The sequence below is a fragment of the Arvicanthis niloticus genome, chromosome 11 (assembly GCF_011762505.2).
Source record: "Arvicanthis niloticus isolate mArvNil1 chromosome 11, mArvNil1.pat.X, whole genome shotgun sequence".
NCBI classification, from domain to species: domain Eukaryota; kingdom Metazoa; phylum Chordata; class Mammalia; order Rodentia; family Muridae; genus Arvicanthis; species Arvicanthis niloticus.
In genome coordinates this window covers 77,840,427-77,856,196 of record NC_047668.1, presented here as the reverse complement: position 1 = coordinate 77,856,196, position 15,770 = coordinate 77,840,427, and the positions used below count along the sequence as shown (strand labels likewise).

Below are 15,770 nucleotides of genomic sequence, written 5' to 3'. Positions count from 1 at the left end.
AAAAAGAGTGTCAGTTAGTTACCTCCAGACTAATTCTGCATCAGTCTTGGCTGTAAGGAGGACAGAGCTGTAAAGAGCAGGGCGTGTCTGAAGTCTTTGTGGGTTCACGTGGGCTTCTGCTTATCACACATCGGTAAGGTTTTCTCAAGTAAGTGCAGGCTTTGGGGTAGGTGTTGAAAATTTATTTCATTCAAATTGCTCTGAAAGCTTGTAGTTCAACTGCTGTGACAAACACTATGGAAACTTATAAAAGGCAACATTTAAACGGGGGCCTGCATACAGTTTTAGGGGTGAGTCCATGAGGCATGGCCGGGAACTTGGTGGCGGGCAGGCAGGGTTGCTGGAGCAGTAACTGAGAGTGCACACCTGCAAGTTGTGGGTAGACAGAGACCGGACCTGGCATGGGCCTTTGAAACCTCAAAGCCCACCCCGGTGACACTCTTTCTCCACAAAGTCCACACCTTCTCTAACAGGACCACACTTCCCAGTCCTTCCCAAACAGTTCCACAAACAGAGAGGCAAACATTCAAACATATGAGCCTATGGGGCCCATTCTCATCCAAACCACTGCAGAGCCTTTGGAAAACACTGTTTTCTTGTCATACTGTGTTTAGATTGCGTCTTTCTTCAGCAACAACATGGACTACTTCATTGCTTCACTGAGCTATGGACCCAAGACAGCCAGTGGATTCATTAGTCCCCTTTCAGCTGAATGCATGCTACAGTACAAGAAGAAAGCTGCTGCCTATATGAAGTCTCTGAGAAAGGTTTGTGGGCTGCTGCTGACAGTCTACTTTACCCTTATTGGTTCTGTGTGGGGTCGTGAACCACAGCATGCATGTCTTTACCTGTTTTTCTGTTGGAACATTGCATTCACAGACTTTGAATCAGCAATTCCCTTTAGAAGAATCAGTCATAAAGACATCCGTTAGACAACTCCATGGTGCCAGGAGCCTTATATATGGCCAGGGATGCCCTTCAGAGAAGAGATGGCATAGAGACCCATAAAGCATGCAAACGAGGTGGCTTAAACTTTCAACTTGTCAGTGGTCTACACCTGTGCCTGAAAGATGTTTACAAGGCTATGGCTCTCAGTGCTCCGCAATCTGAAGAAGCATAAATGAACCATGGAGCATCCATATTGTAAAACTACGTAGTGTTCAAACAGGGATAGAGTGGGGACCATATACATAGTGACAGACAGATCCCTAAAACATTCTGGATGCAAAGAGTAAATTATACAGTGAAACCTAGGTTTAAGAAAATAACAACAAGGAATTCTGCACAGCGTGCTTAGATTTATAGAGGTCCTTATAAATGTGCCAAGGGCCCAGACATACATATCAAACTGGTAATTATGATTACCCCTGAACTGAAGCTGAAATTAGGGCTAATTCACCAGGAATGTTCTACTTTAAGAGTGTTTATATGTGTTTTTAGTTGGAACCCTAAAACACAAAGTATACTCACTATAGCACTGGATACAAGGATCTGAAGGCCAGGCAACAGCCTACACATCCACCAGCAGTGGATTGGTTAAAGTCTTACAGATTCATAGAATGAAGTACTAGAGAGAGTAGAACATGGCCATCAGGTGGGGAGAGTGTACATGCCTCCACTCACTGTAACAGTTTACCTCCTACATATCTGTTATATGTAGAAAAGATGTGTATACACAGTGCATCAGGAAGGTAAGCTTCTAAAAGAGTATATTCAAACAGGACATACATTTCAGCCTTATATTCTCTGTGTGCACATGGGCATATGTGTACAGTGAGGTTTTTGCGTGTAAGATAGTCTTAACACAGAGGAGGGTCATGTGAGTGGTTAGATTGGGTATAAAGCAGTGTACCTCTGCATTTTCTATGTGATCATTACGGATCCTTTAGTTAGAAACAATTACAAATATGTTTCATTTTTCTGCTTCTGCAATTTTAAATGCTGCAGACTATACTTCTTGACTGTCACCTGTTCATACAGGAGCTTAGTGTTCATTTGGCTCACAGTAGTTTTAATGTGCATGTCTCTGTTGACTAGTGAGGTAGGCTAGCTTTTCATGGTTACCTTTGTTCAGTTTAAGTCTTTTTTAAAATAAATATTCCTAGCTAGAATAAAAGAGTTCCCTATATATTAAGAATTTTAAAGAATATTTAAATTTATTTGTAGCAGGATAATTTCCTGCTACTGCTATACTTGTATATGCAGTGGAGCTTGGTGATTGGGCAGTATGAGAGGTAGGCGGAGTGAGGAGTTGGGAGGAGAGGAGAGGAGAGGAAGGGGAGGAGAAAAGAGGAGAGGGAGCAGCCATGGAGAGCCATGGCTGGGTTGAAAGCTGTCCTGGGTAGCAACTTCTATCGAAAGGTTAGATATGGGTAACAACTCTAATTGTACGGGCATCCTGTTAATTGAACATTTTCAAATATATAAATCCTTTAGATAATCATTAAGCTTTAAGAGTTCGTTCTACTGGGTACTGTGAGGGTGGCAGATATTGTCTGAGGTTCAGCCGAGCTTTGTGGATGAGCATGGTGGATTGTCAGAGCCATCCCCCACGCTGGCATCTTGTGTGCCAGGGCTAGTGTTTCTAGATCGCTGGAGCCAGGGTCCAGAGCCGGAGCAGCAGGAAGGTGACGGCTGCCCGGGAACAAGCCGGACCGAGTGCTGGATTCTAAATCTCTCCCGTTTCATTTATTTGTTCCCAGTTTCTTACATTTATGCGGTATGTCTAGATCACATCCATCCCAGTACCTCCTGCAAATCCTATATTAGAGAATGTTAATTGTGTTTATGTAGAAAATACTTTCTACCATTTTGGTACAGTGCTGTTTTTAGAGTAGAACTTTTAACGGTATTTATTTTGAGTGTGTAGGAGCAGTACGCAGGGGCCGTGTCTGTGTGTGGAGCCTTGAGGACAGCTTGAAGGCATCCTCTCACCACAGTGTCCCTCAGCTAGAACTCAGGTTGTCAGGCCTGACAGCAAGCCCTCACCCACTGAGCCTGTCAACACTCTACGAGCTCTGATTTTTATGTTAGTTATCACTCAACAGGTCTTTTCCTGTTTTGTTTTGTTTTGTTTTTGTCTCTCCCCGACCCCCAATAGATCTTTTTCTTCCTTGGTGGTCATTCTCAGTCAAGGCCCTTCCCAAGGTTATAGAAACAATGAGCTGTGTTTTCCTCATCTAACTTTTAAGTGTTTTATCTCTGATCTGTCCTGACTAATATGAGAAAGAAGCACCTCACTCTCTGTCTGTCAGGCCTTCCTTTCCTCACTGAGCTGGACGGAACATTTGTCACACAGCAGAGGCCTGTGGGCCTTGTCTGCTCTATAATTCCTGCCGTGCCACCACTTGTGTTTTGCTGTGACAAGTGTTTTTTGTTTTCCTTTGACGCGTAGTAAAGGGAGTCATCTGCGTCGACAACCATCCTGGTTTATGATGACACTCCACTTTGGCTCTCTCATTTCATGTGTAGGGCCTTTAATGACTATAGTGCTTCTTTCCCAGCCCCTCGCAGAGTCTGTGCCTTATGAGGAAGCAGTGGCCAACCGCCGGGTTCTTCTCAGCTCTACAGAGAGTCGGGAAGGCCTCGCACAGCAGGTATGGCACCAAGAACATCATGGAGTCTGGTAAAAAGCAGAGAAGTTCAATCCTGTGGCAGGTTTAAAGGCAGATGCAGCGATGAGGAGCACAGACAGCTCTGGTAGCCAGATCTGTGGCATGTAAGACTGATGTTTGATAGAGGATTGGGCCAGAGGCACCGCACGTGAACACCTGGGGCACCTTGCCTTAGCTGGTGTCATAGTTGGTGCTCAGTGGTAGCATAACAGATGGATGTCAGAATACTGAGGCAGGGAAAGGAAGAGGGAGGGGCTTGTCGGGTTATTTCCTTTTATATGAGTAGAACTTTTCCTTTGCTGGTCAGTTGAATTGGGGGCAGTAGATGGCATGTAAGGCACTATTTCTTTCATTTAGACTTCAACTTAGATTTTGTCAGATATTTATTTAAATTACTTTAATGTCTGACTTATTTGTAATTTAAAGGAATTCTCCTTACAGGACTAGGAAATAGCATAGTCCTCAAGAACACTGGCTGCTTTTCCATACATAATACTACCCTGGTTCACACTGGCTGCTGCTTTCCAGAGGACACTGGTCCGATTCCCCGCTCCCATGAGGCAGGTGGATCTGATGCCCTCTTCTTGAATCCTGATGTGGGTGCTAGGAACCTAATTTAGGTACTGAGCAAGAGCTGCCAGTGCTGTTAAAACTGCTGAGCCATCTCTCCAGCCCCACAAATTACTTTTAAAAATTGAAGTATAACATGCAGAAAAGTATCCGAATTACTAATGCATGCCACAGCGTTTACAGGTAGCATCACTACCGTAACCAGGATCCAAAGTTCTAAAGAGTGTGTGCTGGGGTGGGGGGTGGGAGGGTGTGCTTCACTGTGTAAGGTGTGCCCCAGAAACAGTTACAAGGCCTCCAGAAGCCCTGCATAGGCCCCTATAATTGTGGTTGCCACTTGTCAAACATTCTAACACCACAGATTGGCTTTGTTTCTTTCCTTTCTTTTTAATTCATTTTTGGAGTCTGGCTTTGTCTGTTGGCCGATATGGAGCCTTTACAGGTGTGTTTATGCTATGTAGTGTGTGTGCTCTCTCAGGCCCGACCTGCGCTCATCACTCATGAGACAACAGCTCCGTGTCCCCCAAACACCTGCCTGTGCACTTAATTCTTTCATTTGAGCACAGTGAGAGGCTGTGCTTCCTTACTGCCTGGTGACAAGCATGGCCTGTGTGTCTGTGGTCTATTCCGGGGCTTCTGACTCTTTGTTTTCATTTTTGCTGTTTTTTTCTTTTCTGCTTTGGTGTCTTTTTCTTGAATTTTAGGAAGTATATATAAGACTTAAGTATCATGAAAACTCATGTCTGTCCACGAAGGAGTCTTCATCTGTTGTATGGAACATGGCTGTGTTGGGTGATTTCCATAACTGTCTTCACCTTTGAACTCCCTTTCCCTGTCTGTGTGCAGGCCCATGGAGGCCAGAGGAGGCTTGAGCCGTTGTTGTTCCTCAGACAATGTCCACCTTTTTTTTCCCAAGAGAGTTCTCTCACTGCTCTGGAGCTCACCATGTGGGCCCACCTGTCTTCACCACCCGGAGCTCGGATTATAGTGTGCATTTCCAGATGGTTGACATGAGTCCTGAGCAGCAAACTCAGATGCACACTTTTCTGCTGAGCTGTCTTCCTGTCAGGTCCTTTGATGGAGACTTTGGTGGAGACTTTTAAATAGTTGGTTAGTTTTTGAGTTTGGGGTCGTTCCTTGATAGCCCTCTGTTCAGTGTTTGTCTGTGGTATTCTATGGCTCCTGTTCTGTTCAGTCTTTGCCCCACTAAATTCTGTCTCCATCATGCTCTGAACTCTTTTGCCTTTTAAGGTTCAGCAGAGTTTAGAAAAGATTTCTAAGCTGGAGCAGGAAAAAGAACATTGGATGTTAGAAGCACAGTTAGCCAAAATCAAGCTGGAGAAAGAAAACCAACGGATTGCAGACAGGCTGAGGAGTTCGAGCAGTGCCCAGCTGCTTGGGCTGTCGCAGGAGAATGCCACTGTGTCCATTGCTTCTAGCCAGGAGGAGGCTGCAGCAAAGGTCCTGACAGAGCCTGTGCAGAGCACCAGTCTGGTGAGTGTCTTCCTGCCTGTGATCACCATGATTGATTTCAGTGGTAACTGATAAAGACCTGACCTACTCCATTCCTGATCCTATAACAAAACAGCAGAAACTCAAAGAGCAGGTAAGTGTCTGTACAGGGTGCACTTCCGGGTTCATCAGACTGTACTTCCAGGTCACTGTTGACTGTCTCTCCACTGTGTTGCCATGTGTGTAAGTAGTGAATGAGCAGCCTGGGCCTCTGTTTTAAATGTCTAGGAGACAATCTCCAAAGGGCCCCTCTTTCTACTCCATCACATATGAATTTAGAGAGACATAAACAAGCTCATCTGAATTACATATCAGTTTCTATTGCTAAAATAGAGGCAGCTTGTCTCCTTCAGAGAGCAACTCCATTAAATTACATGCGGCTTTACTGGATGTCCACGCGGTCAGCTCTGTTTCTAGAAGATACAGTAAGTCAAATCAAGGGAGATTCTGCTTCTCTTTGAAAACAATTCTGAGATGGAGTCATGTTTCTGACCAAGGACCAAATACCTAACTTTTTAGTTACCTTGTTTTTGGTCTTTTTTTTTATAATTTTCTGTGCCCACTCCCATTCTCTCTGCACTGAGGACTGAACTCAGGGCCTTGTACATGCTAGGTGAGTACTGGATTACTGAGCTAAATTTCCAACCCAACAAATACTTAAATTTTTAAAGAATGACCACTAATGCTACTTTAAAAGAATTTCATACTGTATCCCAGAAAGTGCAAAGCAATGCACATGTAACATAGAACCCTTAGGCTCAATCTTTTCTGTCAGGGATCACCTGGGCAGACACAGCCTCATGTTCCATGTCTTCTTTTTAAGTGCTGTGATTTAGAAGACGAAGAAACATCTCTTTTGATATTGAAGAATTCACAATTATTTTTATAAAGTTTTCTAGTTACAACACTGTTATTTTAAAAAAAGGAAAGTCAAGAAAAAGAGAAATCAGGCAGGGCAAGTGTCAGAGTTAGCCTGTGCAAACTGAGCAGTGAGGGAGCTGTGGTGTCTCTGGAAGACATACTGCTCAGCTGCAGAGGCCACCACTGTCCTTGGTGTGTCTCAGGCCGGCCTGTGACCAGCGCTGTACGTGCTTGTGCGTGCATTCGTGTGCATGCCTCTGTGTGTGTGTGTGTGTGTGTGTGTGTGTAGGTCAGAGGAGGTTCTTACTGTCTCCCAGGTAGGACTAAGAATCACTCAGGTCATCAGGCCTGGTGCCAGGTGGCTTTGTCCATGAGCCACCTTAGTGCCCAGGAGCTCTCTCAGATTGTTCAAAAGAGTACGTACTTATACAGGATACAGCGAAGGTAGAATGCTGCTGTTGAATCTAGATGGCAGATACATGGATAAGACATCAAAAAACACCAGAATTTAAAAGCTGCCCAAGAATTGTTTGACCGCATGGCAGCAGTAGTCACCATTGAGTTCTCAGATACATGGATAAGACATCAAAAAACACCAGAATTTAAAAGCTGCCCAAGAATTGTTTGACCGCATGGCAGCAGTAGTCACCATTGAGTTCTGAAGAAACCACTTTCAGAGTCAGTCCCTTCAATGGGTCAGACTGTTTTCTGTTCTCTCTCTCTCTCTCTCTCTCTCTCTCTCTCTCTCTCTCTCTCTCTCTCTCTCTCGCACATGCACATTTCTTCCTTCCTTTCACTTACTGTGAAGTTGGTGGCAGCTGTAACATGTACATGGCACAGATGAGCCAGAGGTAATGCTGATAATTTTAGCAGGGATTTCTGTAATCATTTGCCAGACTGGATCTAAATACGTAGCAACGTATTATCTCAGTCCGTCCTGAGTTAGGACTGTAGGAGTGTGAAATTGTAGTCTGTCCATTTTACTGTTGAAGGAGGTGAGGGAAGGAGAAAACCTCACTGTGGCCACACCTAGTGTCGCTACAGTGTGCTGCAGCTCTCTGTGGAGACAGCATTGGAAACTCGTACACTTGGCAGTTACCTCAGTTGCTAAAAGCCAAGGCTGATTTTTTTTTTCCTTGACCCCTAGTAATGGCAAAGACTGTTTTCCCACACACAGATGAGAGTTCCCGGACATGAACAGACTTGGTCCAAGTGGTGACTGTATGGGGCTGGCTATGTGGAATGCTCTTCTTATTTATTTATTTATTTATTTATTTATTTATTTATGTTTCATGTGCATTGATGTTTTGCTTTCATGTATGTCTGAGTGTGAGGGTGTCAAATCTTGGTGTTACAGACAGTTGTGAGCTGCCATGTAGTTGCTGGGAATTGAACTCAGGACCTCTGGAAGAACAGTCAGTGCTCTTAACCACTGCTCCAGCCTTGGGGAATGCTCTTCCTTTAAGTAGGATGTGCAGGTAGTGTGTGTACATCAGCCTTGTCTTCTACTTCTGTCCATCAACTCTTAAAGGTCTCTCCCCTCCCCCTCACACATGCCATCTCTGCTTTTCCTGCAGTCTAGTTAGTAATTCCTGTCCTTGAGCTCCTGTGCTTAGGTGGCTTCTTGCTCTCCGTAGGATGTCAGGCATTCAGGACCTTGGGTACCTGTCTTTCTAGCTGCATCGTGGTCACTGCCCCTGCTCTACTCTGCTGTGCTCTGCTCCGCTCTGCCCTGCCCTGCCCTGCCCTGCCCTGCCCTCCCCTCCCCTCCCCTTCCCTCCTCCTCTCCTCTGCCCTGCCCTGCCCTGCCCTGCCCTGCCCTGCCCTCCCCTGCCCTGCCCTCCCCTCCCCTCCCCTCCCCTCCCCTCCCCTCTCCTCTCCTCTCCTCTCTGAGGTACTCTTTCAGTTTCCTCTGGTGTCATTGAGCCTGCGCCTTTGCCTGAATGCCTGGTTGCTCATGATGCCTGTCACCTCCTCCCACCAGCTGCTTCTTCCTGCTCTTTGCGATGCATTCTCCATGAACTGCTGTTTCAGATACTGTCAGATGGTCCAGGTTAGAGAAAGGCTGGACTGCCTTTTCTTGATTTTTGTACACTACTGTACAGAGTTGAATATACAGCTCTCCCATAGTTTCTTTCTATCTAATGCTAAGCTTTGCTCACCATCCGTCCACTTAGAGTGCTGTGAACTTACAGAGATCTGGTGGGGTGGAGGAAGACATCACAGGGGCAGTGATGGGAAATGGTTTTAAAGCTTGTCAGGATTTGAAGGCAGGAGACCATACTGGGAAACATCTACGAGTGTACTTCTCTGTCCAGGCTGTTCAGGACAGATTCCTGCTCGAGAGGGCCTGGCCCTGCCTACCTCACACGTGGAAGCAGTGAGGTGAAAGGACAATTTTGCCATCTTTACTGTCTCTGATTTCTAGCTCCTTGTTGTTGTTAAGTTTCCTCTGCTTACCCTCTGCTTACCCTCAGGTGAACACAGTGAACTAAGTCTGTTTGTGTCTGTGGGCGAGAGGCCGTGAGTCTGTCTGTGTCTGTGGGCAAGAGGCCGTGAGTCTGTCTGTGTCTGTGGGCGAGAGGCTGTGAGTCTGTCTGTGTCTGTGGGCGAGAGGCCGTGAAGCACCTTTATCTGAGGTGAGAGAAGCACACCTGTCTGGTTCAGAGTTGAGTCAAAATGGAAGCTCAGCCTCTAAGAGGCCAGTTTAAGGCCAGATAAGCAATACTAGATAGATAGTGACTGTTTGAAGCTCTGTCACATTTCAGAGGCCAAAGGTTAATTATTTTTATTAGAATACGCAGCACTGAATTCAACCATGTGGCCATGGGTTCATTATTTTTAAAAAGATAATAATTTCCAAAAAAGAAAAAGCACAGAGCAATACAAATGTTCACATTTTGTTTTGGTTAAAAACATAGCTTAAATTAGTGGACTTTTCAACTATATATTAGATATAAACATTATCCAGGTACATTAGAGGTAACTAAAAATAACAGAAAAGTAAAACAAGAAGAAAGCCAGTGGCATCATCCTAAATAAATACTGTATTCTACCTAGTGTCACATCCAATTGATAAAGGTTTCAGGCCTGTTGGGCAGTGGTATGCCTTTAATCTCAGCACTTGGGAGGTAAGGCAGGTGGATTTTTGTGAGTTCAAGGACTACCAGCGTTACACAGGGCAACCCTATCTTGCAAAACAAAAACAAAAACAAACAAAAAAATGTTTTAGGCCTAGTAGTATAAAAGGTTAATGCATATTGTGTTACTAGAACTGTAGAAATTTACTGATTCCAGCATTTGTCATATCTAGTGTGTCTCAGTTTCCCCGTGGTCGAGCACAGGTTGTATGTTACACTATCTTTTTGTTTGTTTGTTTGTTTGTTTTTTGAGACAGGGTTTCTCTGTGTAGCCCTGGCTGTCCTGGAACTCACACTGTAGACCAGGCTGGCCTCGAACACAGAAATCTGCCTGCCTCTGCCTCCCAAGTTCTGGGATTAAAGGCGTGCGCCACCACTGCCCAGCATGTTTCACTATCTTAAATACCATCTCATGTTCATGTTAGATCCTCTCTGCTTATTAGGTGATTTCCTCAGGGATGCAGTACTCTTAGGTCAGGGTTGGAATTACTACATTGGACTGAAGACATGGCTCTGTGGCTCTGAGTAGGTTCTACTCCTGTTGGGGACCAGAGTCTGGCTCCCTGCGCCCAAGTCAAGCAGCTCACAGCCTCCTGTAACTCCAGCCCCAAGGGATCTGATGCCCTCATGGAAACTTCGAAGGCACTGGACTCATGGTACACATGCCCACATACAGGCACACATGTGTACGCATAATTAAAATAATAAGAAGAAGCCTTAAGAAGGAACCACAGAACCAGAAGATGAATATTCTAAGTTCTTTGATCTTCATTGCCAAGTGTGTTCTAACAAGACTGTATTGATTTGGACTCCTACTAGTAAAATATGAGAAAAATTGAAAGAATGTATTTTATAACATTCCTTCCGTTAGTAGAGCATTCCTTTGAAGGTCTCTCTGTGGCACCATGTTTTCACACCTGAGCGTGAGGAGTGGGAGAGGTAAAGGAGCGTAAGCAGAGCTTTGTATTTTATCTCACCAAATACATATTTGGTTACACCAAATCTAATGATCAATATAAGCAGTTTTTAACTTAAAGAGAAACAGAGAAATTGCTACTCTTGCTTCACTAAGGAGGAAATTGCGGCTCTTCTATAACCAAAAATTCTTACGGACTCTTGTAGATGGGTGGAGCTTTATTAGTTCATAGCACTCAGTCCTCAAAGTGGACTCTTGAAACATGGGCACGGTGGCACGCTTGTGATCCAGGAACTAGGCTGCCTAGGCCAGGAGGCTTGCCATGAGTCCATGGCCAGGCATGGCTATACAGGGAAATGGTCTCTTAGTTGGAATTTTACTGCTGTGAACAGCCGCCAGGACCAAGGCAACTCTTATACAGGACAACATTTAATCAGAACTGATATACAGGTTTAGAGGTTCAGTCCATTATCATCAAGGTGGGAACATGGCAGCATTCGGGCAGGCATGGTGCTGGAGGAGCTGAGAGTTCTACATCTTCACCCAAAGGCAAGCAGAAGACTGGCTTCCAGGCAGCTAGTTGGAGGGTCTTAAAGCCCACGCCCACAATGACCCCCTTCCTCCAACGAGGCCACACCTACTCCAACAAGGCCACACCTCCTAATAGTGCCACTCTCTGGAGTAAGCCTATATGAACCACCAACACACACACACACACACACACACACACACACACACACACACACACGTCTTTACAAAGGTAGTGGTCAGAGGCCTGAGATCACAGAATGGTACACTTGAGGATGGTTGGGAGCATGTATGAACTGCCTCCTGGAGGTCATCCTTGATGATCAATCAGAAAGTACTGATAGTAAGGTGGAGTCCTCTTAGAATCCAGTTGTTCCCTTAAGTCCTTCCACCCTCGACCCAGCCCTCCACCCTGGACAGTAGCTTGAATCTTGTGGCGATACCTGTTTTTGATATCTTTTCTGCTCTTTTACCGGGTGGTGGTAGTGGTCAAGGTGGACCCGAGGGCCTGTGAATATAAGGCGAGCTCTTTACCACTGAGCCACCTCATCCTGGTTTTGAAGTCTTAATCTATAAAGACAAACTTCATAAAAAATGGAGTTGTACTATAATTTAGCTAAAATTACATATATTTGCTTTAAGTCTTGAATGTTTATTAATGTCCTGATAACATCATGTTGAAGTATACCTTTTCCATTTGAGTTTTTATACAGTGTTTATTTGTGGTTTTCACTCAGCACATTTATAGATTTTTTTGGTCTCCATGGAGCTATCTCTGACTGCTGCTCTGGAAATGATATAACAGGGTCAAAGTCGATCATCCTCGTGCTCCTCCTGGATAGTTTGTTGGGTGAATCAGCATTTCCATAGAGCATTTGGCAGTGGTCATTCAGCCTCAAGGCAGAAGCCACGCTGAGCACCCACAGCTGTGTGATCATGTCCTGTGCACCAGCTCAGACTGAGAGAATGTATGTGCTGTAGACCGTTAGCTCCTGTGTCTGAGATGTACATCTCCTGTTCTAATGGTATTTTTCTTTATGTTCTAGATTGGGATTCTAACCAGGATGCCGGACAGTGAGGTAATGTGTGCTCAGATCATGACGCCTGTTAGCACGTGTGTGGCGCGTGTTTGTGGACAGTCCTATAGGAGCTGTCATTGTGTTTGAGTGTTTTCCTCTCACCGATGATTCCATGCTGCTTTCTCACTCCTTGCATGCTGTCCTTACTGGAAGGACGTTTAGAGCCTGGTTTAGCAAATGTTTTGTTCAGTGGCCAGTGTTCACATTGACTGATGCACCCCTGTCTGGCCATGGCCACTGTTCTGTGTTCTGTGCCAGGTGCGTGAGGCCGAGGGCAGCTGGGAAGACTCGGCTCTTAGGCTTCTGTGTGGGCTTACACATTGGAATTTTGAAATACTTGAAGATCATGGTTTTGCAAGTAACCAGAAAATGAAAACTGAAGTAACTGAGGTCATTGCTTAGTGTAGATGCCATGGTTCTCAGAGGCCGGCAGACTCTGTGATTTCCCTTCATGTAGTGTGGGCATGATGCATCAGGTTTTAGGAGGGAGGTAGATGTTGTGATTGCCTTGTTTATGTCAAAGGTAATATTGAAATTTGTGTTTTTTTTAATTTTTATTTTTATTTATTTATTTATTTTTGGTTTTTCGAGACAGGGTTTCTCTGTGTAGCCCTGGCTGTCCTGGAACTCACTCTGTAGATCAGGCTGGCCTCAAACTCAGAAATCTGCCTGCCTCTGCCTCCCAAGTGCTGGGATTAAAGGTGTGCGCCACCACCGCCCGGCTGAAATTTATGTATTTTTAAGTTTGGATCAATTATATATCATTGGTAGTGCAACCAGAAAAAAATACCACTCTGGAACAAAGGCCACAAACAAAGCTGTACAGTTTTCTTTAATTTATTAGTATTTTTAAGAGCTTTACATTTTCCTGAAGAAAACTTAAGGGTTAAAAAAAAAACTATTCTAAATTCAGAAGTCCCAACAGTTCGTGAGTCAACACAGCATAGCACTGTTCACACTTAGATGTTTACTGCAGCAGTGATCAGAGGATCATGTCATGTGTCTAGGTGTTCATCAGCAGGGAAATGGCAAAGAAAATATCCCGTGTGTGCACAGTGGAATTTCATGAAGCCATTAACAATGATATGTTATTTGCAGGAAAATGGATATAATTAGAGATTTTCATGTAAAGTAGCTCAGGTCAGGCTCGGAAAGGTAACTATCATGCTTTCTCCATTTGTGGGTCCTAGATTATACAAAGATACAGCAAAGCATATCTGACTATTTAGAAGAGTGACAGATACTAATGGGAGGAGGGGAGAAAGGAGAAGATGGGGAATTTGGGGCACAGGCAAAATGTATATATACTTACATAAACTGTATATATAATGGTTATATGTTAATACAAAACAGAGTGGTTTCAAGAAATAGCTCCCCATCCTGTGCCCTCTTCTAGTTAAAGAGGACATAGTAGAAACACGGAGATTTTGAAAGTTAGGTTTGTAGCTGCTAAAAGCTGGTCAGAATTGTGTGTGGTGCCTCATGTCTGTAATCCAAGCACTTGGGAAGTTGATGAAGGAAGATTATGAATTTGCATTTAGCCCTGGACGCTTAGCAACACTCTGACTTAAAAACAAGCAAACACCCCAAAGACCAAGAATGAATAAATGAACAGAAGAATGAAAAACGTGGTGCCTGAGAAGGTGTGGCCCATGGGGCTTCCCATGGGTCACCACAGTGTTCTTGTCTTCTGGGGAGACACAGGTGCTGGCCGAGGAAATCTGGTCTGTTTTCCTGCCATTGCTGACGTTTGAGAATTTTGTGGATCCTGATAGGTTTCAGTGAAGAGGGTTGAAACATGGTTCTCGTTTCCTTCACTAGAGTTGCCCTTCTCACTGGCATCTCTTGTTCGTGTTCTGCTTAGGCTCCAGACGTTGAGTCTCGTGAAGACCTGATTAAGAGTCACTACATGGCCAGGATAGCGGAGCTCACGTCTCAACTGCAGCTAGCTGACAGTAAGTCAGTGCACTTCTATGCCGAGGTGAGTGGACACGATGAGACTGCCACTTCTCTCTGACCCTGCTAGAGTCGGGCCACTGTTCTGTTCTCTGTCTGCTGGAAGGGAGCCACCATCACCTGCACTTCCTGTCCATGTGTCTGGATTGGTTGTAGCTCACAGTGATTAGTCTGTCTCGCTCTAGAATGTTCATTTCATCACGTGTGCAACTTTTGTCATTTCCAAGAGAGAGGATGGCGTTAGGCAGCCTTCCCATGGTTCTGTGCCGTGAGTTTTGCAGGATTGGTAGAGATCACTTGTTTTAGTGGTAGGGGACATGCAAAGATACAGGGGTTTTACAAACACAAGGTGAAAGCTGGATGCACCTGATGTGTTTTGTCTTTATGTTTACTTGCTCTGTGTGTGAGTGTCACGGCACAGGTAGTAGATGGCAGAAAACAGCTTGCACTAGTCGGCTCTCCTCCGCTGGCTGAGTTCCAGGGTCCAAACTGCAGTTTTCTTGTACATCTGTGTGTATATGTGTGGTTTTGACTGTGTGTGTGTATGTGTGTGTGATGGAGGGGAAGTGAATGAAATAAATCTTATTAAGTACTTAATCATTATTAAGTAGTATTAAATAAGGAAGATATAAGATTGGGCGGGTGCATGTAGGGTCTTTAAGCCTTTGATTCAACACTTTATGGTAAGAATTAATTACAGATGGCAGGCAGAGAATTACACCACTTAAGTTGTTAAATCAAAAAGGAAGGAATGGCACACTGTATTGGGATTTAGCTTCACCTAGGCTTGTATCCAACACTGCAGAAATGAAGAGGTTAATAGCCAGCCAGTTTGATCGATGTAGCTAAGGACTTTGTGTTTTCCTGTTAAAATAAGACTGTCCAATGTATAGGAAGGTGCTGTACCCACCTTCGATAGGTTGGCCATGTGTGTCTACCTACCTGTTGCGGTGTAGAGGGTGGTGGGGTGGCTGATGGTGGGCTGCTGTTTCTTGAGCCTGCAGCTGATGCCGTCATTTCTGGTTCCCTGTCTGATCTCTGGGTTGGTGTCCCAGCTGTGATTGTCATCTTCCTGGGGCCTGTGTCTTGCATGTTGTCTCCCTCTAGGGAGTTCATTGCTGAGCACAGAGGGAAGTGGTTGGACTGACTTACAAACAGTCCTGAGATTCTCTTGAGAACAAACAAGAACTGGGGAATCTTAGGCTGTCTGGTTTTCATAAGATCTGCCTACTTTAGTAAATGTTTTCAGCACGATTATGGTACAAGAAGTTTTAGATTGCCCTAGTTTGTTCTCATCTATAAACAGTAAGTACTGCCACCCTGTATGACTGCGCTGGAACAGACGGCTGGTGTCCACACAGTAGTCACACGTTCATCCTCCTTATTGAGCAATAGTGTGAAATGAAGCTTCCTCTTCTTCCTTTCACCTGCTCTGCCTTGCCTCATCTGGGTTTAGTAAAACTCCAGGGAAACCACCTGCCCTGCCCAGGTGGACATGGGAGGCTGTGGGTGGGTTATAAGGATGTTTTGGTTCTCTGAGACCTCTAGTGAAGAACCTAGAACCCAGGGCTGCGATGGTTGGCAGCCTGTGGTC

The 15,770-nt window shown here is 44.8% G+C and overlaps 1 protein-coding gene across 2 annotated transcripts in view; it reads left to right on the top strand.

The window, feature by feature from the left end:
- Window positions 1–15,770, top strand: part of Ppp1r21 (protein phosphatase 1 regulatory subunit 21) — a 59,138-nt gene that overhangs the window by 37,317 nt on the left and 6,051 nt on the right. For both annotated transcript variants that reach the window (XM_034514023.1, XM_076942459.1), the window contains 5 exons: window positions 615–767; window positions 3,504–3,596; window positions 5,436–5,678; window positions 12,188–12,220; window positions 14,085–14,201. In XM_034514023.1, the coding sequence (XP_034369914.1) occupies window positions 615–767; window positions 3,504–3,596; window positions 5,436–5,678; window positions 12,188–12,220; window positions 14,085–14,201 (639 nt within the window). The remainder of the gene's footprint in view (window positions 1–614; window positions 768–3,503; window positions 3,597–5,435; window positions 5,679–12,187; window positions 12,221–14,084; window positions 14,202–15,770) is intronic.